General features: G+C 35.2%; 5 protein-coding genes across 7 annotated transcripts; 3 read left to right on the top strand and 2 right to left on the bottom strand.

Moving 5' to 3' along the window:
* The first annotated feature begins 1065 nt into the window (after window positions 1-1065).
* On the top strand, window positions 1066-3056 carry LOC140968776 (WAT1-related protein At1g43650). Its single transcript, XM_073429878.1, has 7 exons — window positions 1066-1311; window positions 1463-1525; window positions 1767-1883; window positions 1966-2209; window positions 2336-2494; window positions 2573-2724; window positions 2823-3056. The coding sequence occupies exons 1-7, from the start codon at window positions 1115-1117 to the stop codon at window positions 2941-2943; spliced, it is 1053 nt and encodes a 350-aa protein (XP_073285979.1). The 5' UTR covers window positions 1066-1114; the 3' UTR covers window positions 2944-3056.
* A 502-nt stretch (window positions 3057-3558) lies between these two features.
* Window positions 3559-4663, top strand: LOC140968788 (uncharacterized). 2 transcript variants are annotated; one of them, XM_073429897.1, is made up of 2 exons: window positions 3559-4159; window positions 4399-4663. In XM_073429897.1, exons 1-2 carry the CDS (start codon window positions 3559-3561, stop codon window positions 4416-4418), a joined length of 621 nt encoding a protein of 206 aa, XP_073285998.1. In that variant the 3' UTR covers window positions 4419-4663. The 2 variants fall into 2 exon arrangements, with proteins under 2 accessions (XP_073285998.1, XP_073285997.1); XM_073429896.1 differs by having other exon boundaries at window positions 3559-4166.
* A 4549-nt stretch (window positions 4664-9212) lies between these two features.
* On the bottom strand, window positions 9213-11248 carry LOC140968657 (BTB/POZ domain-containing protein At4g08455). 2 transcript variants are annotated; one of them, XM_073429681.1, is made up of 2 exons: window positions 10908-11248; window positions 9213-9829 (listed from the first exon to the last, which is right to left on the bottom strand). In XM_073429681.1, the coding sequence occupies exons 1-2, from the start codon at window positions 11190-11192 to the stop codon at window positions 9359-9361; spliced, it is 756 nt and encodes a 251-aa protein (XP_073285782.1). In that variant the 5' UTR covers window positions 11193-11248; the 3' UTR covers window positions 9213-9358. The 2 variants fall into 2 exon arrangements, with proteins under 2 accessions (XP_073285782.1, XP_073285783.1); XM_073429682.1 differs by having other exon boundaries at window positions 9213-9826; window positions 10908-11244.
* A 310-nt stretch (window positions 11249-11558) lies between these two features.
* LOC140968751 (protein kinase STUNTED) lies at window positions 11559-16575 on the bottom strand. Its single transcript, XM_073429850.1, has 11 exons — window positions 16221-16575; window positions 15821-15988; window positions 15484-15584; window positions 14791-15040; window positions 13856-14545; window positions 13512-13760; window positions 12964-13127; window positions 12801-12880; window positions 12551-12698; window positions 12253-12402; window positions 11559-12148 (listed from the first exon to the last, which is right to left on the bottom strand). Exons 2-11 carry the CDS (start codon window positions 15984-15986, stop codon window positions 11891-11893), a joined length of 2256 nt encoding a protein of 751 aa, XP_073285951.1. The 5' UTR covers window positions 15987-15988; window positions 16221-16575; the 3' UTR covers window positions 11559-11890.
* Window positions 16576-23313: 6738 nt separating this feature from the next.
* LOC140968656 (UDP-glycosyltransferase 73B4-like) lies at window positions 23314-25056 on the top strand. Its single transcript, XM_073429680.1, has one exon. It carries the CDS (start codon window positions 23340-23342, stop codon window positions 24882-24884), a length of 1545 nt encoding a protein of 514 aa, XP_073285781.1. The 5' UTR covers window positions 23314-23339; the 3' UTR covers window positions 24885-25056.
* Window positions 25057-27239: the final 2183 nt, after the last annotated feature.

Genomic DNA, 27239 nt, shown 5'->3' with positions numbered 1-27239 from the left:
GGTTTTTTGGAGAGACAAGGGTGTGCGAAGAGTTTTCGAGATCGGAGCAATCTCGTGCTGTTGTTTCAAGTGTTGCTGTGGAGTGCTGACAACATCTGAAGTCAACACCTAATCACTGTTTTGATTAGAGTGTTGAGTTTTGAAGTTTTTTTCTTCTCAGTTGATGCATCCTGTGTATAATTGGTCTTACGGTTTGTTAGAGTTTTAGGATGCAATTTGTTACTCGCCTTATTAAGGGAATTGTATTATTCTTTCACTAGTATTGGTTTTGTAAACTTACAAGTTTTTCTAGTGAATGTGAGACCACACAAGTATTTTATACTTGTGCATAATTTATATCTTGTCCCTCATATTGGTATTATTTAAGTTATGTGTTAAAATATAATTTCTGCTGCATGTTGTCGTGAGTGTTACAACACCTACGCACAACACCTACATTCTGATACACGTAACACTCACCTTCATCACATTTACACTGTGGGAACGGGACATTCAAGCAACTTTTTATATTTAACCATTAATATTGGACCCGATCGAGAAAGTGCCTGTTCAGTGCTGTTCCTTTAACATTTATGCGTTCACTAATTAGGCCTTACAAGATGGGATAGTTGTGCACTAGCGTCTAGCTACTTCCGAAGTTCTTTTTTCTTTTTTTTTTTAATTTTTTTTTGGGGAAAAAAAAGGGGGGAACAAAATAGACAGGTGAAGGATATTTATACAAATAAAAAAGGGCGTCACGTTTTTTTATTTCAAGCTATTTTCTGTTTCATTATTTTAAATATTTTTTTCCCTAATTTTACCAAATTCCACCACTTTCAGGCTTAATTCATGTCACATCGTTATTTCTCACTATAGTAAATGATGTATTACTTTAGTTTTCGGAGATCTATATGTATTAAACTTCATTATCTTGCGTTCGAATTTGTTCAAAACAAGGGTAATTTTCTTAAGACCAAAAGAAAGTACTGGACAAGTTGCAGGTCACCTGCAAGATAGACACCCATCTAAAGTTAAAGGAGTGGTGACATATATCCTGAAATCTTCTCTATAAATATTATAGGCGGGCTGGCGAGCTATCTCTCACACAAATTTTTTAACTTCCAACAACATTAAAATGGAGAACTCAAACAAATTTTTAATTATTAAAAAGAATCCATATATTGTAGTGATTTTCATTCAATTTGCATATGCAGGCATGGCCTTGTTGTCTAAAGCAGCAATTGCACAAGGAATGAATCCTTTTGTCTTTGTTGCATATCGCCAAGCAATTGCCACTGTTGCTTTGGCTCCTTTTGCTTACTTCCTAGAGAGGTATGATAATTTTTCTCAAATTTGACATCTTTTTATATATACGTACCCTTTAATTATCTTTAAATTTTAGTTTGTAAAACATTTATTTTCTTTCCTTTTTTAGTAAATTATTTGGGTTCTTGAAATCTTGCTTGTTAATTGTGGTTTCCAGGAAGGAAGCTGATCCACTGCCTTATCCTGTAATTGGGAAAATTTTCTTGATTTCATTGATTGGGTATGCCTTGGATTCACTAGTTTTATCAAGCATTTAAAGATTATAATTGATAATATATCCGTGTAACTGTCGGGTGGAAGGATGACGTAACTTATGTGAAATGTTATATTTCCCGAGTGGATTATCCAAAATTATATAAAAGTTTACTCTCTTACTCTACCAGATGAGCATGCATGCATATAAAGCTGTTGCTAATGAATTGAATAAAATTTTGAATCTTGAAAATTACTAATTTTTACAGGTCTACTTTAAGCTTGAATCTATTCTCCTACGCAATAAACTACGTCTCAGCAACTTTCGCCTCCGCCAGCATCAACACCATTCCTGCTCTCACCTTCGTCGTGTCTATTTTATTCCGGTACGTCACGGATTCTCTTAACTTGCAAACTTTCATGAATATTTCGACTTATTCCCAAGAAAATTAAACAACGTTATTTCAGAGTTGAAAGCCTTTCGGTCACACGATTTCACGGGATCGCTAAGGTTGTAGGAACTGTAATCAGCGTCTCCGGGGCGATTGTGTTTGCTTTGGTGAAAGGGCCGAAGATAAATTTCATGAAGTGGTCGTCCAAGGATACCCATGATCCTGCTTCGCATTTGATGAGTGCCAAAGACAAGTTGGTACAAGGATGTCTGCTCATGATCTTGGCGAACGCTGCTTGGGCTTGGTGGCTTGTCATGCAGGTTTAATTTAATTGATGGAGACGTACATTACATGACATGTTTTCTTGACATTGCGAATGTCTTTTATATGCCCAATGCTGTCATATCCTCGCAGTTTGAAATTGCTATTTAAATGTTGTGTTTCAGGCCCCTCTTGTGAAGCGATATCCAGCGAAATTTCGGCTTGCGCTGCTGCAGAGTTTATTTAGCTGCATTCAGTCATTTGTGTGGGCGATGGCAATAGAGAGGAACCTGTCGTCCTGGAAGCTTCAATGGGATTTGAATCTTTTCTCTGTTGCATATTGTGTATGTCTTCTGACTTCTCCCTTGTTTATCTTTTCTCGTGTAATATAGAAATTTTTTGAAACACGTATATATTTTCAGGGTATAGTGGTGACAGGATTGGTGTATTGGTTGCAACTAAGTGCTGTGGAGAGCAAAGGTCCGCTATTTACGGCCTCTTTCACGCCACTAACACTATTTATTACTGCCTTCATCTCAGCACTTGTGTGGAAGGAGATACTTCATTTGGGAAGGTAACTGTCAGTCACATCCATCAAAATTTGTGTGTTTGTTATGCTATCCATAATCCATATATGCGATGTGACGGGGTTTGTTGTTGGAAATTGTACAGTATTTGTGGTGGAATACTACTGGTTGGTGGTCTGTACTGCGTGCTGTGGGGGAAGAACAAAGAGGTGGAAGTGCAGGCAAATACAGACAAGGCAGATACCAAAGCGGAAACCATTGTATAAACAAATAATGCATCGATCACAGTTTATATTTTGTATTAATATTGTTAGAATAAGTTCAAATCTATGTTAATGCATTGTAAATTAATATAAATGAATGGGTTTTACTTTTATTATATTATTATAGCCCACAATTTAAATATGCGTGAATACAAAATTTTTATTTAAAAATTAAACAAGAACAAGAACATTGTTTTGCTTAAAATCATATGATGTTGACTTACCCCCGAGAATATACGAATCTTCCAATTAGCTCCTTTTGGTGAAAATTAGAAAACAACTTAATTTTTTTAAAAAAAAATTTATTTTTATGCATAAACTTTTGACATATTGTTTAAATTATGTAATTCTACGGACAGAAATGGCGTCAAACTTACATGTGCTTTTCAAAATTATAGACTTGTAAAATTCATGTATAACAAGAAGATAGTAATTATAAAATCCTTAACACTTGGTATGAACTTAATCGGAGAAGAGAAATCAGGGGGCCTTAGAGCCTTTCATCTAAAGATCCTTGTCTTTAAGCAGACAAAAGAATTTGGGCCACACCAAATTAGACTACTTCGTTGTCATGTGAGAAATTAAATAATAAATCGAGCAGACCACAATTACAGCAACATGGCGTCGATGAAATCCGGTAACACACCTGAAAACCATAGAAGATGTGATGGTGAAGCAGTGAAATTTATCCCAAATGATAATATTCAAGAATCCATGGAAAGCATTGAATCTGGCTACTGCTCACCGCCTCTATGGAGGAACCGCCACCACAATCACACTTGTATATCGCCAAACTCAAGATTACAAGCCATCGTCAGAAGCCAGTTTGAGCTTATGGAACTGGTGAAAAGCATGCCTGAATCCTCGTACGAGCTTTCTTTGACGGACCTCGTCGAGGATCCCAAATCAGAAACGCGAGTTCCACAGCTGCGGGGACTGGATAACGATCGAGGTTTGCGGAGGAGGAGTCGGGAAAGCAAGAAAAGCGACAGGATTACGAGAAGTGAGAGCTTTGAAAACAGAGGGCTGCTTCTGAAACTGGTGTTCCCGGTTGGTTTGCCGTCCAAGAGAACGAAGAGTATGGACAAAAATGTCGGAGGAAGAGTGGAATCGTTGAAGTTTTGCGGGGAAAGGGATTGGTGGAAGAAAAGGTTTACGGGTTCCACCGATAGTGATAGTAGTAGAACAAGTGGTGGCAGCAGTGGCCGCAGCCTGATTAGTATTAGGTATCTTTACTTTTCGAAAATATAATCCAGGATTTAAAATGCTTATGAATTCATACAAAGGGTATATTAATTTATACAAGTAATCTAAGAAAACAAATTTTTGACTCAATTAAATGTGTTCCTGTGCGTGTGTGTGTGTCTATATATATATATATGTGTGTGCACCAAGAAAAAGCGAGATTCTTGGAGCAACAATTTGATGAATTGGTTTCTAAACTTGGAATATACACAGGAAAAGAAATGGAGTCCTAGGGAATTGTTGCTGGCCATTTTTCCAGTCTTGCAGAAGAGAATCAGCGGACTAGTGAAGGAGGATCGATCCATCATCCAATCCCTTTTGTCTCTGGTTATAGCTTTTGCCATCTACACATAATTTGGAAATCAAATAGCTACTTTTTCCCTTCTTTTCAAGAGTTGTACTTTCAAAGCCACTAAACTTTTGTAATTTTAGGGCCTACGTTTTCGTTTCTAATCAACTTGGAATCTTTGTTGGGGAAGGGTAGATATCCTACTTTTATCTGATAGATATTATATAATCTCCTCTATTGTCAGATATGTAAAAACAACTAGTGCGACGGCCAGCACGACTGACCTAGCTCATTTTAACATCTCATGACCACTGATGGATGCTCAAACCGTAATCCACCAAAGTTTGAAATAATATTGCCAACACATTGAACCTTCATTTCGCCAACCAAACACAGCCTTAACAAGATTAATAGCTATTTAGCCACATTTCACTTTGATATTAATTAATTTGGGCAGTAACAGTACTTTAGTCCCCTCTTCTAATTTTTTTTTAAAAAAATAACTTTTATACATAAAAGAAAATAATAATTAATTTAATCGAAACTCAAACCTAATATTTTTATCCACTGAAACAAAACGAAAACAAAAAAGAAAAATCCGATTCTTCTTTGTATAGAAAAGTTGGTAGACCCCTAGAATGAGACTCTTTATCATAAATAAATCATCCTAACTTGCAAAAACTAATAACCATTCAATCAGCTCTTGGGCCCAAGTGATGGGGTTTGCGATAGAGATAATTTCTGTGAATACGAGTGATCTAAATTGATAGCAAAATACATGACGTCCTCCTGTAATAAATTTCCAGATTCGCAGACAGATCTTCATTCATATTGCACAAACCATTTCATTAATTTGATGCTGCTGGAAAATAATAGATTTAATTTTTGCAGCATTTGGTTTATACTTTTTATTCATCAACTATACCTAACAAAGATATATGTTGTTAATTAGTATATATCATGAAGGGTTAATATGGTGTTTAATTTGTTATTTTATCGTTTTTATCTGTCTTCTACAATCCGAAGTGATTTTCAAGAATCTTTTTTGTGTATGGAACTTGGGAAAAAAAAATCGAAATTAAATGAAGGAAGATGGAAGATATACAGTGTCAAAATCATACAAACATATGTATATATATAAATTTACAGTACAAATTACAACAATTTGATTCAATAAAAATGGGAGAGTGTGACACTTATTGATTTTTTTATATATTAGACTTAATCATTTTTATAGAACAAAAGCAAGTCGAAATTAATAATTGATCCGTCTGGGCTAACTTTTTTTGAGTCTGATCTTCTGCATGGGATCAAGGACACAAGTCATTATGGAATCGATATTATAAGAAGTCACCAGTTGAAAGCTATACATTGAAAGACAACCATTAGGAGTTGAAGGTAATCTGATAAAATCAACACTTCATAAAGATTATATTATTGCTAACTCAAGGATAGGGCTGCTGGCATTCATTATCTTCAGTTGTTTCTTTGTTGTCTAAAGCAGTACACAAAAAGTTCCAAGTTTCAAATTATGGGACTCTTCAAACACATTTAACCTTTTGTACAGTGGGTTGTCTCCCCTACTCAGTGTCCAAGAGTATTATTATATATCTCACAAGCCTATCCTCCCTTGTGTTTGCATGATTGAATATGGCTACTATTTCTCATTTTTCATTTGAAAATTTGTAGGTTTTAGCGGCAAAGCGAACATCAGAAAATTAGTGCCTAAATTGTTATGTAGTACAGTAGTAACAAACAATATAATATATTATTGGCTTATGACACATTACTAATAGTTTTTTTTATTAAATGATAGATATATGTTCCAAAAAAGATAAAATTTCGACATATGTGGGGTCTAGAGTAATGAGATCCTTGATCCCAAGTAAAAGTAAGATAAATTATGGGAACACAAAGTATTCCTGGTTGGAAATCATAGCAAAAGCACGAGCACAAACTTCTAAGATCTGAAAGCTATTATACTATCAAATTGTCTGCCGAATGTTTTGCTTTTCCTGGAACAAACTAGTTGGCAATACTTGTATTTCATTCGGTACTGTTAATATAGGCTATAAATTTTAATTCTCAATTGTATTTGGTCCTAAGATCTCTCAGCATGTCTGCCTAGACAAGAAGGCTAAAGGAGTTTAAAAGTGGGGAGGTGCTTAGTTTTTCTCTACCTTCTTGAGGCCTTCATCATGTCAAGTTCTTGGATGGGAAAGTGCTTGATCTTGAGTCTTCTTTCTCTAATTTTCATTTCGGAAGCAGCAAGATCATTGCCAAAGGCATACAATTGGGAGCAAATGTTGCCAAAGAAGCTGCCCACTCCACCTTCATCTCCCTCCAAAGGCACGAACTCTTTCACATCTTCAGAAACAACGTCTGAGATTGATTCAAAGCTCAATCCATCCGATACGAAAGTGTAGCGATACGCGGGATGTGTAGCATATCGTCTAGAACTTTATATGCGAGAACATGTATCCGACGAGAGATCAACTGGAGGAGAAAGGATTATAAGAAATTTGTGGACTGATAAAGAAGGTTGATCATATAGGCTCTCCCGCTTAAAAGACTCGTCTTTTGGGTTTTGATTCTTCTTTCAAGCTTATGGTTCAACACCGATATTCATATTGATAGCCGATAACCATATCTAACGGTGAAAAGATTCCGGGTCAGGGCGATATTTGTTGTGCTCAGAAGGTTAAAAAGGAGTGCATATTTGGCTGAAGACGCAGTTATTTGTAATGTTTGTACAGATTTAGGCATTGATTAATTGCAAGATACAATACAATTTGTATATGTCAAGACTAAATTTAATGGTCTATGATAGAGCTTTTTTTAAAACGCCTGACTACTTATGCAGCTGAGTTTAAGTGGTGTCGCTTGAACTGGTTGGCTGAATAGCTTGAGTTCTATTTGAAGTCGATCGAAACTGAGCTAGAGCGACACCAGATGAAGCAGCTTTGATTTCTTGAACCCATCGTTTAAAAAATTAGGATTTTTGTTGCATTTATTCAAATATGTGGGGGAGAACTTTTTAATGTAGTCCATTGTCATACCCGTTCGGATTGAATTTTGGTACAAGTGATACCATCCAATTTCCACTGATTCTTGTTCTGATTCTGATTCATAAATCAACCCAACCCAATTCGATAACAAGTGGGATTGGTTCAAACCATCAAACCAGTCGGTCTACCATCTGGAATTGCGCTATACTTCAATATACATTGGGTAAACCTTAAATTAACGTAACAAACTACAAATTACATCATCAATATAAGTCTTGTGTGACAAGCTCACATGATAAAATGTTAACAGAAAGAATCGAATTCCTGATCATTGATCAAACGCTCACATATTCACCCACTCGCATGCCTTGAGGGTGCTCATTGAGTCTTATTGATCATATACTTGTGTCCCTCCATTACTTGGATACACAATAAAAAAAAAATTGTGTAAAAACTTTAAAGATTTTAAAGAATTTAAAAACTTTAAAAAACTTCTTCTTCTTTTTTTAGAATGATAGAAAAAAGTTTTTCAGATAAAACTATATGTTTACATTAAACAAATTTATTTATAAAATTTATTTTTATAAAATAATAATATATACGTATATCGCTATCTAGTACTATAGACTCATTGCAAACCAACAAAATACTCTTTTCAAACATAACCCACAACCACCATCCAACCCCACCACCACAAAAACACAGCAAAATACGATCCCGCCACCCTCAAATATAAACACAAGAAGTCCATAAAATTCCCAAACCTGGTAACAAAATCTAATTGCTAACTCTTTCCTTTTCATCTTTTAAATCATGTCTGCTATTCTCAGTGCAGATGATCTGCACAGAATTTTCAAGAACCTGGACACAAACAACAATGGTCTGGTCGGCGTTCATCAGCTGCATCATCTTCTGCAGAACACAGGAGCACGAACAACCTTAGACGAGATCAAACAGATCGTGGGACATACAAGTCTCGATTACATAAGAGTTCTTCTTCTTCTACGAGGAGACGGTCAAAGCCAAAATCCAAGAAAACACCAATGGTTCAGTTGATCAAGCTAGCGATGATCTTTGGAAGGCTTTCGAAGTTTTTGATTTGAACGGCGATGGATACATAACCTGCGAAGAGCTGCAGACCGTGTTGTCGAGATGGGGATTGTGGGACAAGAGCAATGGACAAGATTGCAAGGACATGATTAGCGTGTTCGACGAAAACTCGGACGAGGTGCTGGATTTTGAGGAGTTCAAGGTCATGATGTCCATTCCATGCAAGCCTCATAACTCAGAGGATGATGATTGAGCAGTTACGATCACCCATTATTTTTCGGATTTGAGCTCATTCAAAAATGACCCAATTATTGTAAGTAATTTTTTATAATTACAATTCAGGACGTGATCATAATATTGTTAGACAAATGGAGATCGGCCTACGTTATGACTATTTTCTGTTATATTTTATAAATAATAATTTAATTTAGTCGATGGTTTTTAAAACATTTGCAAACAACTTCTTGGTTTTTCTCTTCTTCTGTTTTTCTTTCATGTTCCGCCAAATAAGGTAACTCATAGAACCGCGGCTGTAATAGAATCAAGACTTGTATCCAAGCTTGGTTACAAAATACACGTGGTACCCGATTCAACTAGGCTCATTTCTTAGGGAGACTTGTCCCTCCCCAATCCTAGCCACCAAAGATACCCTCAAGGACGAAAAAACTTATTACCCGGAGTACATGCAAAATATTTAAGGATGCATCAACCATTTTCATGAGATATAATCACGAATACAAGCACTTTCACGGATCAATCCAATCTAACTCAGAGCTGCCATGCGATCACATCTTCCCCTAAGCACGAATACAAGCACTTTATGATACTAGGATTTTGGGGTTGGATTTTCAGTAGCGGCAGTATTTACCTGTTTGGAGAGATAGGCTTCATAGATTTCTACCACCACACGTGGATCCTTCTCCACAAGCTCCATGTACTCTACTTGCTTAGTGAGCTTGTCCATGTTGTCCACGATCAATGACAAGGCTGCATCAAGCAAACTCTTTGCACAAAGCTGGTGAGCAAAAGCATAATATGCTAATGAGTTCTCCCAATTCAATTTCGACATCAAATACTTTTCGCAGTAGGTTTTAAGGTGCTTCACTTCATATTTTTCTGCCAGTACTAGGAGTTCACAGGCCATATGCTCATCAAGGTTTGCATCAGCTGTATACAAATAGCTAACAAATGCACGGAGGGCATCGTACGATACATCACTGATCTTGATGGTTCCACTGAGGCTTTCCTCCATTTTGTTTTCAAGCATGGCTCTGAAAACTGGAGAACGGCTTATCTGCTAGGCAGTAAAGAGATTTTAAACATTAACGATATATATAGACACTAATACCTATAATATAAGAATTAAGAGTTCTTTTGAATGAAGCAGCGCGCCGAATAAACAAAACCAAGTATATATGAACCATGCCTTATATGATGAAGGTGGAAGTAACTTAAGGACCAAAATCTACTTTTTTTTTTTTTTAGAGTAAGTACCATGTGAGACGATTTCACGAATTTACGTTCTTCAGACGGGTGGACTAGATTCTTATTTTGAGTATAAAGTAATACTTTTTGCATAAAAAATAATATTTTTCACGAGTCGAATAAGATATTTATATCACAAAATTGACCCGTGAAACAGTCTCATTAGAGTTTTTGTTTAGTTTTTAATATTGTTAGGTTTTTTTTTTTTTTAGGGACTCTTGTTAGCTATTTGAACCAACTAATAAATAGGAATTATTTGAAACCAACTAACAATTATCCAATGACCTACGCTTATTTTAATATCATGAACATATGTCTCAAATATCAACGAATTCTTAAAGGTGTTTTCTCACATGTTCATTAGAGGAAATAAAACTAGAGAAATCCCCTGCCATCTTTCTTCACTCACATCGCACTCTCAAAAGCACGAGTAATAAAAAAACACACGAGAAATTTTTGTTTTTGCCAATTGAATCGTACATGCAAATGCATCCTTTAAAAGTTTATACCTGTCAGCCAACAACATCGGCTTCGTATATAGAACATGTACATCTTTAATACATAAAAACATAAGAGGACTACTTCAGTTCAACGTTTTTGCCCAGAAAAATCAAATGCAAGGTGGATCAGACAGAAATTAAATGCTACTTTACACAAAAAGTTCAATCTTTCGGATTTAAACTACAGTAAATGACCTCCACATTTTTAAGCTTAATAAAAGAAACAGCTTTTGATGAGCTAATAGAAAGTTTGAAGCAATCAAGTGTTGAATACATAGGAAAAAGTCCATGGGAACCAAAACTGAAATCCTAGCAAATTCCAACGCACAAAACGGACTGATGAAACACAATACTTCAAACCCGGAAATTAAAAGAAATTGAAAAGGGTACCAGTACTGCCCGATGGGCAGGGATCGGAGGGAAAGTGAGGTGTGGGTCAGCAGAATCTGAGGCGACCAAAACGACGTCGGAAAAGGAAGGCGCGTTTGGCCTTGTGGTGGCGTAGTTAGGCCCCGCCACAACAGTGTGGAGGCGGAGGAAGTTGACCTTAGTCTTAAGGTCTTCGATCTCTCGCTTGAGCTCTTCCTCCGTCTCTCCTGCCTCCTCGTAGCACTCGCGGCACGTTCCGACATCTCGACCGCTGTACTCCTCCTTGCAGGATAAGCACTTCATCATCCTCCGCCAAGATCCTATTTCAATAAGGAGAATATTTTCATTTTCAGGAAGGCTAAAATATATTATTCTTTTTCTTTTACCAATAATAGTACCGATTTTATTTTTTATTATTGTTAGATTTTTTTTATTAAGATTTTAGTTTATTTTATTCTGTTTATCGAATTTTTAGATTTTAAATTAAATTAAATTTGTTATTTTTTAAACACCGAAAATGAATTCTGACAATTTATCAGCTTATTTCAAACAGATTTACTTACAAATATTGATAATGTTTTTATCGATAAAATTAATAAATACAGCTGATAAAAAAATTTATTAAAGGATTTTTGATTCTATGAAAACAAATAAATCATAATATACTGTTAATGAAAGACAAACATTAATTTGCCAACATATTGTCTTGCTGAGCCTCTAATCAATCTCTGTAGCAAACGATGAACAAAAAAGAAAGAAAAGCTTTTTACACGAGGATTTACATACAATGAGACTTTACTGATATTGCATTTTATTCGCTCCACAAAAACTTCCATATCGAATTTGTAGATCATGTTTGCAAAGGGGAGGAGGAGGGCCGCACACTCACAATTTCACAAACAACCTCACATCCAAGCCCAATCGAACACCATAAAAATAAGAACATGCTCTAAACAATCATACAAAAATATACTTTTTCTCGGCGTATATGCAAGAATTTAAGGTTAGTCGAAGCTTGAGGATCGACTCCACCGGCCTCGTAGATAATCTTCTAAAGAAACACTTTGCTCAATGCTGCTACCCGAAACGGAATCTTCCTCCACGCCAAGCAACGCAAGGTTTAGATGAGACCGGAGATTAGATTGAGAAAATGTGTCATCGTCTGATATATCAGACCCTTCTAGTGTTGATCCCTCAGAAGCGTGCACTTCCAGCCTTGCCCACTTAGTTGCGTCTTTATCTCCTTGGAGAAGCTTCAGAATCTGTAATGCCATTATGCGAAGAATACGTAACGTTTCACTATGTCTTTTTATGAAGGAAATTTAAACGAGTAAATATGAGGTCTCTTTCTTGGGTAAAAACTTACATAGTTCATTTGAGGACGAGCACGAGGTGTGCGTCTGATGCAGAGTGAAGCAGCCAGAAACATCCTCTCTGCTTCCTCACTATCATAACGATCATCCAAATTTGAGTCAAGCAAACATGCAAACTTCCCATTATTTAAAAATGGTCTTGCCTGAAATTGAAGATGCAGTTAATTTAAATCGATATAATTAATTCAAAGATAATAGACCATGACAGTCTAAGAGGAGACTTAAATTTTTTTCATTTTTTTTTTGTTTATTTTTTTCATATGAGGAACCTGTAGTGCATAGAGAACACACCCACATAACAAGGCTTTCTTGGCCCTTTGGACAGTTGCTGCTTATAGGCTTTCGTCCAGACAAAAGTTCCAACAGAACTACCCCATACGCATAGACGTCTATCTTTTCGTTAACTTTACCGTACATGAAATATTCAGGAGCCAAGTATCTGCATAAAACACAATGTTTATTTAAAAAGTTGGGACTAGAAAACTACTCGGTTAACGTATTTTCTTTTCTGATATGACTTAAGAGCAGCAAATTTACCGACCCAAAAGTTCCAGCAACATCTGTGCAAGTTATGTGAGATGAAGTTGGAGATGCCCATTTCGCAAGTCCAAAATCCGAAAGCTGAATCATAATCAAACGATGAGCAATGTAAGTGATTAGTTTATACATACTAAACGACGGCTAGATGAACGTTGTAGCAATACCTGAGGCGCAAAATCATCAGACAGAAGTATGTTTGATGACTTGATATCCCCGTGGATAACAGGCTGTGGTTCTCGATTGTGAAGATAATCTAGAGCCTCAGCTACACCTATTGCGACCTTGAATCTCTCCCTCCAACCGAATGCAGAAGGTTCTTTTTCAGCACCTGATTCATTGTTGTTTAATTTTGAATAGCTGAAATATAATGAAAAGAAAAGAAAACACGACACAACACGGTTTTTAAGTAGGTTATTGTAGACCTGCATTCACAACACAACGCCTAGAGCGCTAATACTCTTTTTCCACCTCTCTTAGTTTAGATTAGTTTTATGTGAAAAAAAATTTGTAAAATATGATAGAAAATCTTTTCCAAATATGAAATCATATGAAAAATATATCAGAATCTGTCTTAAACCAAAAAATGTTATTCTAACATATATTTTTTATTTCTAAGAGTTTTGATGTTCATTTCCAACAATGAAACCAAAATTCATGCAGTACTAAAATCATTTAGTTGGTAAAGAACTAAAGATCAGGGGTAATGTCTCACCATAAAGATTTTCTTCAAGGCTTCCTCTGGACAGGAAATCGTAAACCAAGAGAAGATGATGGTCTTTGAAACAGAATCCAAAAAGCGACATAATGTTTTTGTGATGTAAAGCAGTGATGATTTCTATTTCAAGGACAAACTCTTTTAAAGAGTCATCAGACTGCTTTAAAATCTTTATGGCAAGTTCCTTCCCATCAGGAAGACAACCTTTGTACACCTGACTGCTGCCTCCTTTACCTATCATGTTATCTGCAATTGGACAAGTGTAGTCACGTGGTCATGTACAGGAGTACGCTAATCATTTCTTGAGGATTCAAGTGAGAGATTTTATGAAAGACAAAAACCTGGTGAAAAATTGGATGTTGCTGAGACAAGTTCGTGGAATTTGAACAATCTGCAAGTGGCTGAGTATGTCTGATGAATTCGTTCCAGTTCATTCGGTAAAGAGCTCGAGATGCAATTGGGTGATGAAGAAATGGAAATAGTCCCATTCCCAACAGAAACCATTGCACCACTTTCTCCATCTAATTCACAAGATTGATCTTTTTCGCCATCATGTTCGGAATCACTTGTCAAATTCTCAATCGACGAACAGTATCTACTCGGTAGCTGCATTGCCCATTCAACCACAGAGATCTGCCTCACATGGGAACTGTACGGTTGTTTCCTACTGGATAATACGGTTGGTCGAAGAAGCGGCCAACCAGGTTTCAGTTCAGCTGATTCTTTAAACAGTGAAATTAAACTAGGTGCGGCATCGAGCATCTTCAGGGGTTCGGTGATCATCAAATTCTCTTCACTGTCATCAGTAGACGATTCCTTAGCTAAATGAGCACCAGAATCATTGGGTTCCACCGAGTTTAACGAACAAATCGAACAATCCCGTTTAAGCATATCAGTTTGACCACGGGAATCTTCATCCCAAGTTATTAACTTTGTCTCCAACGAATGACCATCAGTAAGCACTCTAGAGTTCTTACAGAACGATCTTTGAAGGGCATTAAATAAACCATTTGGGCCATGATGTTCAGTTTCTGCTCAAGCGAAAAACAACATAAACATGCATGAGTTTTCTGATAGAATTTGAAATGATCCAAGGGTCATCAAACAATTAACATCATATTCTCTCCGGACACGACACGTATTGATTCCCGAACCCCTGCCCTCTCCAACACCCCCACCAAAAATATAAGAATTTCGAATTTAATGCGTAAATTTTCCAAAATTAACCCCTCCTGAATATGCCCCTTTTCATACAATTCATGAAAGAAAACAATACCTTTTACAGTAACACGGCGGCTTGAATTGGATTCTCTCTGGAAGGCAACCTTCCCATTGTTTACAGCTAACACAGAACAATCCTTGGACAATTTTTTGGCACAGTACTTCGCCACAGACGCGGATGAGCGTAATTTATGATTACTTTGAGCAGTTCCTACTATAACTTGTGTTGCAGAGTAAGATTTGGCCTCATCAACAAGAATTTTCCCAACAGATGAACCTCTACAGATCTTTAGTTTGAGATCTACCTGCAGCATTACCAGAAATCCATCTTTTTACACACAAAATAATTATTAAATACACCATAAATAACATATTTAGGTAGAGGGTCGTATCAGATTCCATTATCAAACAAGAACAGGCACTCAAGATTAAAATATTAAGAACTAGATCCACCAAAACTTTTTAGCCAACATTCCATTTTACTTCAGACTGATGGCTATATGATACCGGAAACTGCTGCGGCCGAATCAAGGTCTCCTATGAATTTCTTGTCAGTAAATAAACAGTGATAAATTCAGTAAACAAACGAAAAAAAAAAAAAATTTTGAAGTTTCATTTTCTTTTAAAAAAAAAGCTACGAAGTTCTGGTCCCATTATGTCTGCATTAAACAGTTCTTTTTCGTACTGAATGTACTCATGAAAACCGAACTTCAAGTGAGAACATATTGAAAAATGAAAAGAATTTTACCTGTTTCAAATTGCAGAAGCCTTCATAAACAGCAAGAATTGAGTCAAATGATTTCACCACTGATAGCAGGATGGATGATTTCCCATCACGATCCACAATGTCTACACAATTTCAGTTTCACCAAATTAATTATTACAAAAAATTGAAACTTTAAAGAAACATATAAATAACTATCTTCAAGCAAAAGAGAAAGGAAATTGGTAAAGAAATACGTTGTAAATCTAGAACAGCACACTAGTTTTAACTTCAATCATCAGTAACTTGGATATTTTAACACAATAGTCTCTTGAACTTAAAAGAGAAACGGAAAATGAAACACAAAAGACAAAACATTCACCATTGTTATTGATAACATGAATAGCAATGACACGATCACCAGACCGAGCAACTTTAACAAGAGCCCATGTAAGAAGCTCTCTACTCTGCAAATCCATCTTCACCCCAACCACCACCGTCCGGCAGTCGGAACCCTCTTCTCCTCCCGCAACCACCATCTGAGTCATTCCTAAAAAACAACCCAAAAAAAAAAAAACAACTTTTCAAAATTCGTTTCTCCTGCTACAATCTTTCTACCACCGGCGGGAACTCTGAGCAATCATGCAAGAGCAAAGGGTCACATAAAAAGGGCCACTTCAAGCGGTAGCTTGTGCGTCACTATATCAAGTAGTTTCGGCTTGCTTTTCAAGCTTTTTAGCTATGGCAGCGGTTAGGGGGAAAAAAGGCAGAGTGCTGTGTACCTGTACAACGTACTCTGCCCACCAAAAGTCAGATGGGGAAATGTAGGTGCTGCTGACTGAAGTTATAATGGTAGGCGTAGCCATGCCTTTTCACTCGGAGACATGGGACCCACCTAGCATAGTGGGTGGCAGTGCGTAGGGGGTACTTGCAAGAAACTTCTGTGATATTAGCAACCAAGAATTTAAGCCGCGGACACCTTTAATTAAAAAACAAAGAAAAAAGTAGGAAATTAGATTGGTAACACCCTGCAGCTACCTTCACAGGGGGTGAGGTGAGGTGGCTACGGTGAAAAAACAGCAAAAAGAAAGAAGACGAGTTATGTTTCTTAAATGGTGACGTCCAAAGAGGGATTCGAAAGGAAAATTTTAATGGGGTTTGAAGAGGGAAAAGGGCAAGTAAAAAGATGGACATGACAGAGCTGGGGATTTAATTGCCTAAATCATATAGATCTAAATTGTACTTCATATTATTATATGCAGATTTGATCAATTCATTCTTATAAAAATTCATCTTTCAAATTTTAATTTTCATATGATCTCGAGACTTTTCCGCGTGAATTAATTCACATCAACAAAAATATTGGAAACTAAAAAGACTAATTTATACATACACAAGCGTGTGAAGGCTGTTCCTAGCTAACAAATAGAGATTGATGTGCAAAAATATTCTATTTTTAATGCATGAAATTAGCAAATAATTAATCATATACATAAATTATAGGTATAGTAACTATTGTCATTGCCGCTGAAGAACCCATTGCGCGTCGAGCAAATACGCAACCAACAAACATGGCGGTTCGATCCAATATTGTGGACGACAGACGAATTAAAACGGGAAAAAACAGAAAATAAAAATTCAATCCAAAAAAATTAAACAAAATTTAAAGTTGAGTGTGGATTGTAAAATATAGATGAATGTCCATCATTACTTTAAAGCAAAACTCGTGTCGCATGATCATGCATGTGAGTTGGCATTAATTTTTCTTCAAACTTACGTGAAACCGAAAAATTTCCCGACCCGTATCCGGAGTGTACTCAACAAAAAAAATTACTTATATAACTTCAATATATTTGCTTTATCATGACATTAAAAAAAACATATGTTTATTGGATTTAGCACATGATGCAACTATAAACTCACTCTTAATTAATAAAAAAAAAAGGGGGGCATGGAGGGTTGACCTACACTAATTGTGACCTTTGTTTTTGTCATTTTTACTTTATTTTGGTTCTTATGTTAATACATACATGTGATTCGATGGTCATTTGTATTTATTTTAGTTGGTACTATGTCATTTCAATCAATTACTAAATTATTACCACTTTGTCGAACTAAAAAAATAACATTTGAACATGAGTGACGGCGCCAATTAAATTTTACCAAGTTTTTTTTTGCAGGATCTTGTCCTCACTTCACGTGGAATTTCAGTGATTGAAACTTATATTAGCATATTGAATATTATAAGTAAATGCATATCAAATTTTTTATTTCAATTTTATGTATATGATGAAATGCATATCAAAATTTTGATTTCAATTTTATGTACGATGAAATCATTAATTATTTATTTATAATTGAATATAAACTTGTAATATTATCTTATTAATGATTGAAATTGACACAAATGTAATTTTATTATTTTACTTCAAATTTAATTAATCAAATTAAATATATTATTATTTATTCAATACTAATCACTTCATACTCGAATTATTTAATAATCACAATATTATTTAATCATTAAATCTTATAAATTTCATCATCTCAACTAAACAAACCTTAAACATTAATATTCGAGTTTTTTTTTTTACATTAGTATTATCAACATTAATATTATTCACATATTGATATATGAACTATTGGATGCACGATTGAATGATTGATATATTAATAATACTCAAGGTAGCATGTCATCAAGCACATTGTAGGACCATAATTAATAAACGAATTCATGCATGACTAAACATTAATTTTTATGAAATCAAAAAGAATGATTTCAAGAATTGAACAAATAAAAACGAATTTTTTCGTTCTTACACATGATATGTTTGCACAATTAATATAGATGATAATATCAGATTCTTATACATTGAATCAAACCCTACAACAAAGTTCAACCATTAATGTAAAAGTTCGAAAGCAATTCAATTACGAAATATTATTTTTTCCACGAATATTTTGTGACAATCTTTTAATTTACGAAAAAGGAAAAAAAATAGTTGTTTCCATTTATTTAAAAGTGCCCGGAAGACGACCGACCAAATGTCACCCACGCTTCCCACGTGACCGCGAAATTAGTTGCATACTTTTTTTTTAAAAAAAGTAGTCATTATTAAAATTAGAGTCCACAACCTTACTCTATTAAATAGTATACATCCACGACGGGTTAATCAGATGGATAATGATGATAAATCTCATCATTATTGGTGATACTCCATAAGATCTCGGGTTATAGATAAATCAGTAATAATAGAAAGAACTCGGGTCATCAATGTATAGATATCCCGGATCGTGGAAAGGTGGTAGAATGATTTTGGGTGTTTAGACGGGCAAAGGAAGTGCTTGGGATGTCGTCATCTAGCCGGGTAACTAGAGGCCCGACCTCTCGGGTAAACTCCAAGGTGATGATTCTCTACCCGGTGTGCCTCGATAACAGTACCGCACTCGAGTGTGTAAGCAAATAAGATATTATCTCGATAAACGTTCCCGACAGAATCTTACTGATGTGACGTGATGGAAAAGGTATGGCGGCGTGACACGTAATCAACATCAAAGACTATGAGTGGTAAGTAGACACTGAAAACGAAATAATCCTTGATTTTCCTTCCTATAACTAGCAGGTTCATTGTACGTTAAATAGACTCACTCAGATATATTTACACCAGTAGCATTTATTTTTTCTCCCAAGCTACACTAGTTTTCATCATCTTCACCTGCTGACTTAAGTATCGGAGTTGTCACGTCGGATACCCCTCTGACACTCATTCACGAGTTTATCTTCTTGTTTTCAGGATATCATTGTAACCAGACTCGAGACATACATCCTTGGTTTTATACATATTGATGTGCTCTTTTCCCTCATCAACATTATTATACCAGATTCGATGGATAGCCCGCTCAGCTCGCCCTATTCGCTCGGATCGCATCAATTACAAAAAAAATGTATTTAATTTGATGCATTTAGGTCATGGATGATAAATTTTACTCATGATTCGATAAGATGTTTAACAAAATCATTCTAAAATTTATTATATTTGTCCTTCTATTCGTCTAATATTTAAATTTCGTAAATCATACAATTATGTGAAAATTGCATGTTGTTATGCATACAATAATGCATGATACATATATTTAATTATATATTGAAGGATAGAGAACAAACATTAGTACTCTATTTAATAATCGTGGTCGAAAAATGTAGCCAAATTTAATTTGTGGGACATGCGAAGACTGTCTTGCATGTGAATATTTCTTATTTTTCTAGCAAAGAATGGTGACCATTTGATATTTAAGTTAATGGTGACCATTTGATTTGATGTCTTGTGTCGGTTGAAACCAAGTCTTTTCACGTGTTAAGTAACTCACAACCGCACTCATAAACACGAGGCTAGTGGTCGAATTGGTTCGTTATATTGGTTAATCTGATCAATATTTAAAATGAAAAAATAATATTTTTAATGTAAAATATAATATTTTATAATGAATCGAGTCGTGTTAGAGATCTGTCTCATAAAATTAATCTGTAAGACGATCTCATGTAAGTTTTGTAATGCTTGTAATATAAATTTCATAGATTGAGATGAAATTTATTTATTTATTTCATTTGTATGAAAACGAGTTTCCTGTTCATACCTAGCTTTAGCCATATTCTATAGTACTCTATCTTGAATTAGGAGTGTCAATTCGGGTGGGTTGAGTTGGGTCGAGTTGAACAATAGTACTATTCAAAAATTGCTCAACCCGAACCCGAGCCAACCGAAAAACTCTCAACTCGAACCATATTCTATAGTACTGTAGTTGGGTCCGATCGATTTTAATGGCTAAAAACGACCAATTCAGTTGATCAAAACAAATAGCTATTTGTTTGATTTTGCTAATTCTTGTTCGGTCGGTTCGATTATAAGCGAATCATATCCTAAAAGATATCAGTGAATCCCACTAAAAAATTTAAATTTTTAATATTTTCCTCCATAAACATTTTCACGACATTTATAGTTGAAAATGAAATTATTGATTTAATTTCCTAAAGTTTGTCACATTTCTATTAATTAAAACAATTTAAACTAACGAGAATCTGACCTGAACCCATTTAAAATAATAATAGTAATAATATGACACGACCCATTTCTTAAAAACTGTCAAAATTGCAACTTTGGTCTAAAATATTTGTGGTCTTCTTGTGATTTAATAATGTAGTCAAATATTATTTTTAGTCTATTATTTTTGTGTTTTTTGTATTTTGATTTTTTTTTTCAACGTGACAATCACGTATGAAGAATTTATGCAATCATTTTCGATATAAAAAAAATACCGAAATTGTAAAAATTAAAAAACAAAAACTTAAATTAAAAAAAACCGAAATTGTCAAAAATAAAAAAAAAAAAATAACTTAATTTCGACAACAAAGAAAATTGCAAATTTTCATAAAAAATGGGGTGTTTAATCCAAAAAACCAACAAATCAACCTAGCTAAAATTGACTTTGGAACCCCCATCTATCGTATCCTTTACTCCCCTATCATATATACGTAACTTAGGCTTTAACTTCATCGCACCGAACCCCTGAAACCATTTACGTGGCTCCATTCTTAAAACTTGTCGATGCCAAAGGCAATAATGAAAGTGACATTTGTGGTCGTGCATCACATTTCTATCGTACTTTTATTGCTTGATTTAGCTTGCCCACGAAGGTTCAGCTACCAATTTCCGAACTATTTAAACCATAGCATAATCTATAAATGCCAAAAAAAAATCTTCAAATTTTCTACATAACAATAGTCTAGATAATTTTAGATAATCTAAAATTAATTATATTTTTTTTCACATTTCCTCCTAAAATCAGTTTTTGCAACTTCTAAAATTTTCAATTTTTTTTCTTCGCAACTCCCATTTTCTAACTCTGTCCTATACTATGTATAATCAATGTTGTCGCGTGGTGTGACCCTGTCTTTTAATTAAGCATACATCAGGAAAATGAAATTAAATAAAACGGGGAAAATAACTTGAGATATTTCCGGGGGACAATAAATTAGGAGTTCTTATTGGAGGCCGAGACATTACTTAGGATCTTCACTGTGTGCAAAAAAAATCTGACAGGATATGACGAGAAGCCCACTAATTAATGATCTCTTGAAGTACCAAATAGGTTTTTGTTTGTGTGTGATGTATAATTGTAAAGGGGGCGAGTACTTGTTTGTTTGTCTCGATAAGTTAACGACCAAATACACCAAATTTGTTCTCATACCAAACAATTTTTGTTTAGTATATTTTATCCCTCTAACATAGGTGGCAAACTATTACATTAGTTGAGAAATTTACTCAGTATGTATCAATTGATAACAGTATTAAGTTTTTACGTCATAAAAAATACTAAATTCTATTTATGGTTTATTCGAAATAATGATGTCATATTTGATTGTTTTGATGAATTTTTATTGGATGTAAAATGTTATTTGAGATGGATTTTTTTTATTATAATGAGACGAGTGATTTATGATTAACATGTGATCGAACCAACTTATCTTCTCAAAGTTGAATATCGCTTCATGTATATATTTACCATCTCAATCACTTCTTCCGGATCAAAACTTGTCGATCAATATAATTAGTTTTACAATACGGGCTAAAAATTTTGTTACCGTTTTTGTTTTAAAAAAATAATGATATTTTCTGTCACATCTATGTTTTAAACAAACATTGCCTTAAGATTGGAAAACATCCATCTTTGATAAATACAACGATCATCACTGTTAATGTCACTATAATGACAAAACCCTAAAATACTAGGTCGTCTAAAATCATTTTGATATAATGAACATATATTTATTGTAATAACTGTATAATACACATATATAAATTGTACATTTCTAATTGGATCAAATTTGAGCCCAGAATTGGATGCACGCTTCATAAATTTGTAATAACTCTCCAGATATTATTATGTTAGATTAACATGATCCATTTGATTCATTAAATTTTTTTTAAATAAGCGATATATATAATATTGGCCCAAAAATTGAGTTTCCAATGAAAAATTTATATTTTGTGTGCAGCTTTTGTTTCGATTGTGAAAACAAAATATATATTTGATTTGTTATGTCAGAATGATCAAACAAAAATAATTAAGATTTTAATGTATATAAACATATTATCATTATTAGAATCATATCTATACGAAAAAGGAGTGTAATTTGTATTAGAGAAGACGAATGGAAATAATAAAAAAAAAAATTTTGTTTTTATTTTCATACATAAATTTTTCAGAGTATGTCTTTTGTGAGAGGGTCTAACGAATCTTTATCTGTGAGACATGTCAATCATACCGATATTCACAATAAAAAATAATACTCTTAGCATAAAAAATAATATTTTTCATTGATGACCCAAACAAGAGATCTGTATTACAAAATACGATCCGTGAGACATTCTCACACAAATTTTTGTCAATTTTTTCATACATAAATTTTTCGTAGATATATCTAATATGATGGGGCTTTTTAATCGTTTACCGCACATTTCATAATGCTTTAGTAAAACAAAAAAGTTTGACAAACTAACGTGTCACGCCTCTTCAAGAGGAGTGACTTAAATTTTTTTTTTTTAAAAAAAAAAAATCACGCCATCTATGAACACAACACAATTAAGTAATGGTAATATTATACTATATATATATATATATATATATATATATATGAACACAACACAATTTATATATATGAACACAACACAACTAAGTAACGCCACGTTTTTTGTCTTCAACCAATCAGTCAAAGATCATTATACCTTCAAGTCTCAAATATTGACTAGCCTTCTTAAGAATGACTTGTCTTCCAAGTCTACGTACTTGATTCATCTTTTCTTTTTNTACACTCTGTATTATCAAAACATCAAAATTGTATAATGGAAGCCACCGGGGATATTTTGGTATTGCCATTTTTCGGCCAGGGTCACCTCAATCCCAGCGTGGAGCTCTGCAAGTACCTTTCTCCTTATACCAAATCCAGACTCATTTTGATCATCCCTTCTCATCTATCTTCCTCTATTCCTTCTGCTCTCCACCAGCACCACCCATCTATTGAAGTGCTTCACATCGAAGCACCGCCAACCGAAGCTGCAGGGAATGGACCCGATCATGGCCATAACCGGGATCACCTGAATCAGCAACTGGCACAGGGGATTGAGGTTTTTCTTTCTGAGAGATATAATAATGTCCCGGCCAAGACCCGACCAGGATGTGTGGTGATGGACTCTATGATGAACTGGTGCAAGAACATTTTCATAAGAGAGAATATACCCATTTTCTCGTTCTTCACTTCCGGTGCCGTCTCCGCAGCTATGGAGCACGCCGCGTGGAAAGCCCACGTGAACAATATGAAACCGGGGGAGACACGGCTGCTGACTGGGTTACCCGACTGCGTGGCGCTCAGATACTCCGATACTAGAAGGCGGAACCATAGAGGCCCGCATGGTGCTAGTGAATCCGATCACCGTGGTCCAGGTGGAAGGCACGGTTTTGGCCACCGTGGTCCAGGTGGGAGGCACGGTTTTGGCCACCGTGAACCGGGCCAGGCACCTGGTTGGCTGGAAGAGGCAGATGATTTCAAAGCTTTGCTGTTCAACACGTGTCAAGATCTAGAGTGCCCTTTTCTCGACTATCTAGCGAATCAAGTAGACAAACCAGTATTCGGCATCGGCCCGTTGCTGCCGGAAACATACTGGCTATCAACTGAAACATTCAGTCGCGACCGGGACAGTAGATCATCAAACCGTAAATCGAATTACACAGAGGATGAAGTTATCCAATGGTTGGACTCAATGCCCAGCCGATCCGTCATTTACATATCATTTGGCAGCGAAGTTGGACCCACGATGGAAGAATACGGGCAACTAGCCGATGCACTGAGAGAGTCGAGATGGGCATTTGTATGGGTGATCCAACCGAATTCTGGTAAATCCAGACCACCTCCACTGCTATTTGGCGACAAACCCAGTCATCCAAACGATGAAGAAGAAGGCTATAAGCCCATAGGATTGCAAGAAAAGGTTGGAAAACGAGGGATGATTATAATGGGGTGGGCTCCTCAGCTACTTATATTGAGTCATCCCTCAACCGGCGGATTTTTATCCCATTGCGGCTGGAATTCGAGCGTGGAGGCAATCGGGCGGGGAGTTCCGATCTTGGCTTGGCCGATCAGGGGCGACCAATTCTATATTGCGAAACTTGTGGTGGATTACCTGAAGATAGGAGCCATGGTTACGAGTGGTGATAATTCATCAGAGATGGTGAAGAAGAGCGACATACTGGAAGAGATCGATAGGCTGATGGAAGATAAAGCAGCACATGAAAGAGCAAAGAATGTGAGCCGTATGTTCGAGGCTGGCTTACCATCCACTTCCAAGGCTTCTTTAAAGGATTTGGTCCAGATTTTGACCACCAAGGTGTAGATGGAAACAGCAACAACTAAATTTTATTTAGAAAAATGAATTATCTCAAATGAGTACGACTCAGTCGCGACTTTGGGATTATTAAAATATCTTATTAATATAATTAAGTACATGATTATATGTTTGTTTTGATTGATTCGTTAATATCGTAATTTTTACTATGAAGCAAAACATTTATTTGAATTAGATCATTGTAATTTTTACAACGAAGCAAAACATTTATTTGAATTAGATTATTAATCACATCAAACCGATTAAACACAATTTTATAATTTCATATTTGCAGTATACAAACATTAAAAAAATTCTAAATTAATTGTGGGGATATGAAATAAATTAAGTCATCATATTTATTTTAATTTCAAGGAATGAAAAACATAAAATATATTTTGTATTTCCGAGATAAATGTAATTTTTTTCTAGAAAAAAAATAATTATATTTTAACAATTTTAATTCAAGCTTATTTTTGTTAAAGATAAACTTACATTTTATTGAGTAAAATCGTTTCTCACAAGTTCAACAAATCACACCAAAGAAACTCATCTTTCATTCAAACAAAAGATAAAAGGGAGTAAGAAAAAAAAACGCAATATTATGAACTATACTATTAACCGTTTTAAATTCATGAATAACCCTTGATATCATCGGTGTCTACAAATCTTTATTAATTTCTAATGCGCACTTTCGGACATAACCTAGTTCTTCTTGTAAGACCGTGACTGATTCCACTGTCAATAAAGAATTTGTCGCTACTTGAACATCCACAAAATTCTTCTCATACAGCAGATTGAACCCTTCCTTGATGGCTAATAACTCTCCATCGACCACCGATATGGGTTGACTGATTTGCTTCCCAAATGCCAGTAGAAGTCTACCTTGCTTGCCTCGCCGTATTCCACCCACACTTCAGTGATTCAATCTCTCACTGACACATGCATGCATCTACATTTAGCTTGAAAGCGCTCCTGTCTGAAGGTTTCCAACTCTTCTCGGCCCTGCGCTTAGGCACTACGTTGACATGCTTCTCTACCAATCTTGTTGTTTGAAAGTCCGAAAGTAGCTCTGAGCTCCCAGCTACTCTCTCTGTCATCGCACTTCTACCATTATTATGTAGAAGTTTCTGTTTTTCTTTCCAGATAGCCCAGGTAAAGAATGGGAATATCTCAAACTCTTCCTTCGACAGTTGTGCTCGCATCCATTCACATAAATCTAATGTACTGGTCCTTGATGTTGTCTTCAATACATGATCGTAACCGGTGAGAATAACCTCCACTGTAGCCGATATCCATCTCGTACAAAATATCGTCCCTTATTATCAAAGTAATAAGAAGCGAAGAAATATAGACAATTTAGACGCTTGTTTTCTTTTGAACCTGAAATCTTATTTCAAACTCTTCGACTCAGCCTACTGCCTATCCAATCCGTCATTTACATATCATTTGGCAGCCAAGTTGCACCCACGATGGAAGAACAAGGGCAACTGGCCCTTGCACCGAGAGATAAGTCTAGGCGGGTATTCATATTCATGATCCAACCGGGTTCGCGTAATCCAGAGCACCTCCAGTGCAATCTGGTGACAAAGACAAAGACTATAAGCCCATAGGATTGCAAAAAACGGACCCATCTGATCACTCGAAAAAATAAGCAGAACACAGTAAAAAATTAAAATCGAAATATAATCAAATCAGCGAAGACAATGAGAGAAGAAGCGTTTGAGTTTATTGAGTATTTTGGGGTCAAAGTGCGAGGTTTACGTAATCAAAGACTCAAAGTGCGAGGTTCGATTTTTATTTTGAGTATTTTGGGGTTTAAAATAATATAATATAAGAACAATTTTTTAAAAAATCATTCAACAAATGAAATGTTTCATAATTTAGCTTCCCATGAATTTTTGTAAGAAATTTTTATCGGATATAATGATTTTTATACCGTTATATGTAAGCTCTTCTGGTTTTTAATGAAACATTCCATTTCTTAATAAAAAATTAAACTATATTAGATTTTTAAAAAATTATTGGTTTTTTTTATAAAATATTTATTTAATCATATGTGTTATTGGTAAATGATAATAGAAGAACGTTTGTCTGGTGTGCAAGTTTTTTATGATTGCTTGGAAGGGGTGTTTGAGTTGATGTGATAGTTGTTTAAGTTGGTATAACAGTTAAACGCTTAACAATTGATCAAAAGTTCGATTTTTAGTATCAAGACAATTTCGGGTGAGTTTGACACATGATATCACGCTTCAAACTCAGGCTCGCGCCTGAGCAACTGTACAATAAACATTATATAAACTAATTCGTATTCGTCGTCTTTTTACGAAAATAGTTGATCCAAATTACCATAATAATCTATCG

The sequence above is a fragment of the Primulina huaijiensis genome, unplaced genomic scaffold, assembly GCF_012295235.1.
Source record: "Primulina huaijiensis isolate GDHJ02 unplaced genomic scaffold, ASM1229523v2 scaffold37775, whole genome shotgun sequence".
Lineage (NCBI taxonomy): Eukaryota > Viridiplantae > Streptophyta > Magnoliopsida > Lamiales > Gesneriaceae > Primulina > Primulina huaijiensis.
The sequence above is the reverse complement of the archived record's forward strand: the minus strand, read 5'-3'. Positions and strand labels throughout refer to the sequence as shown.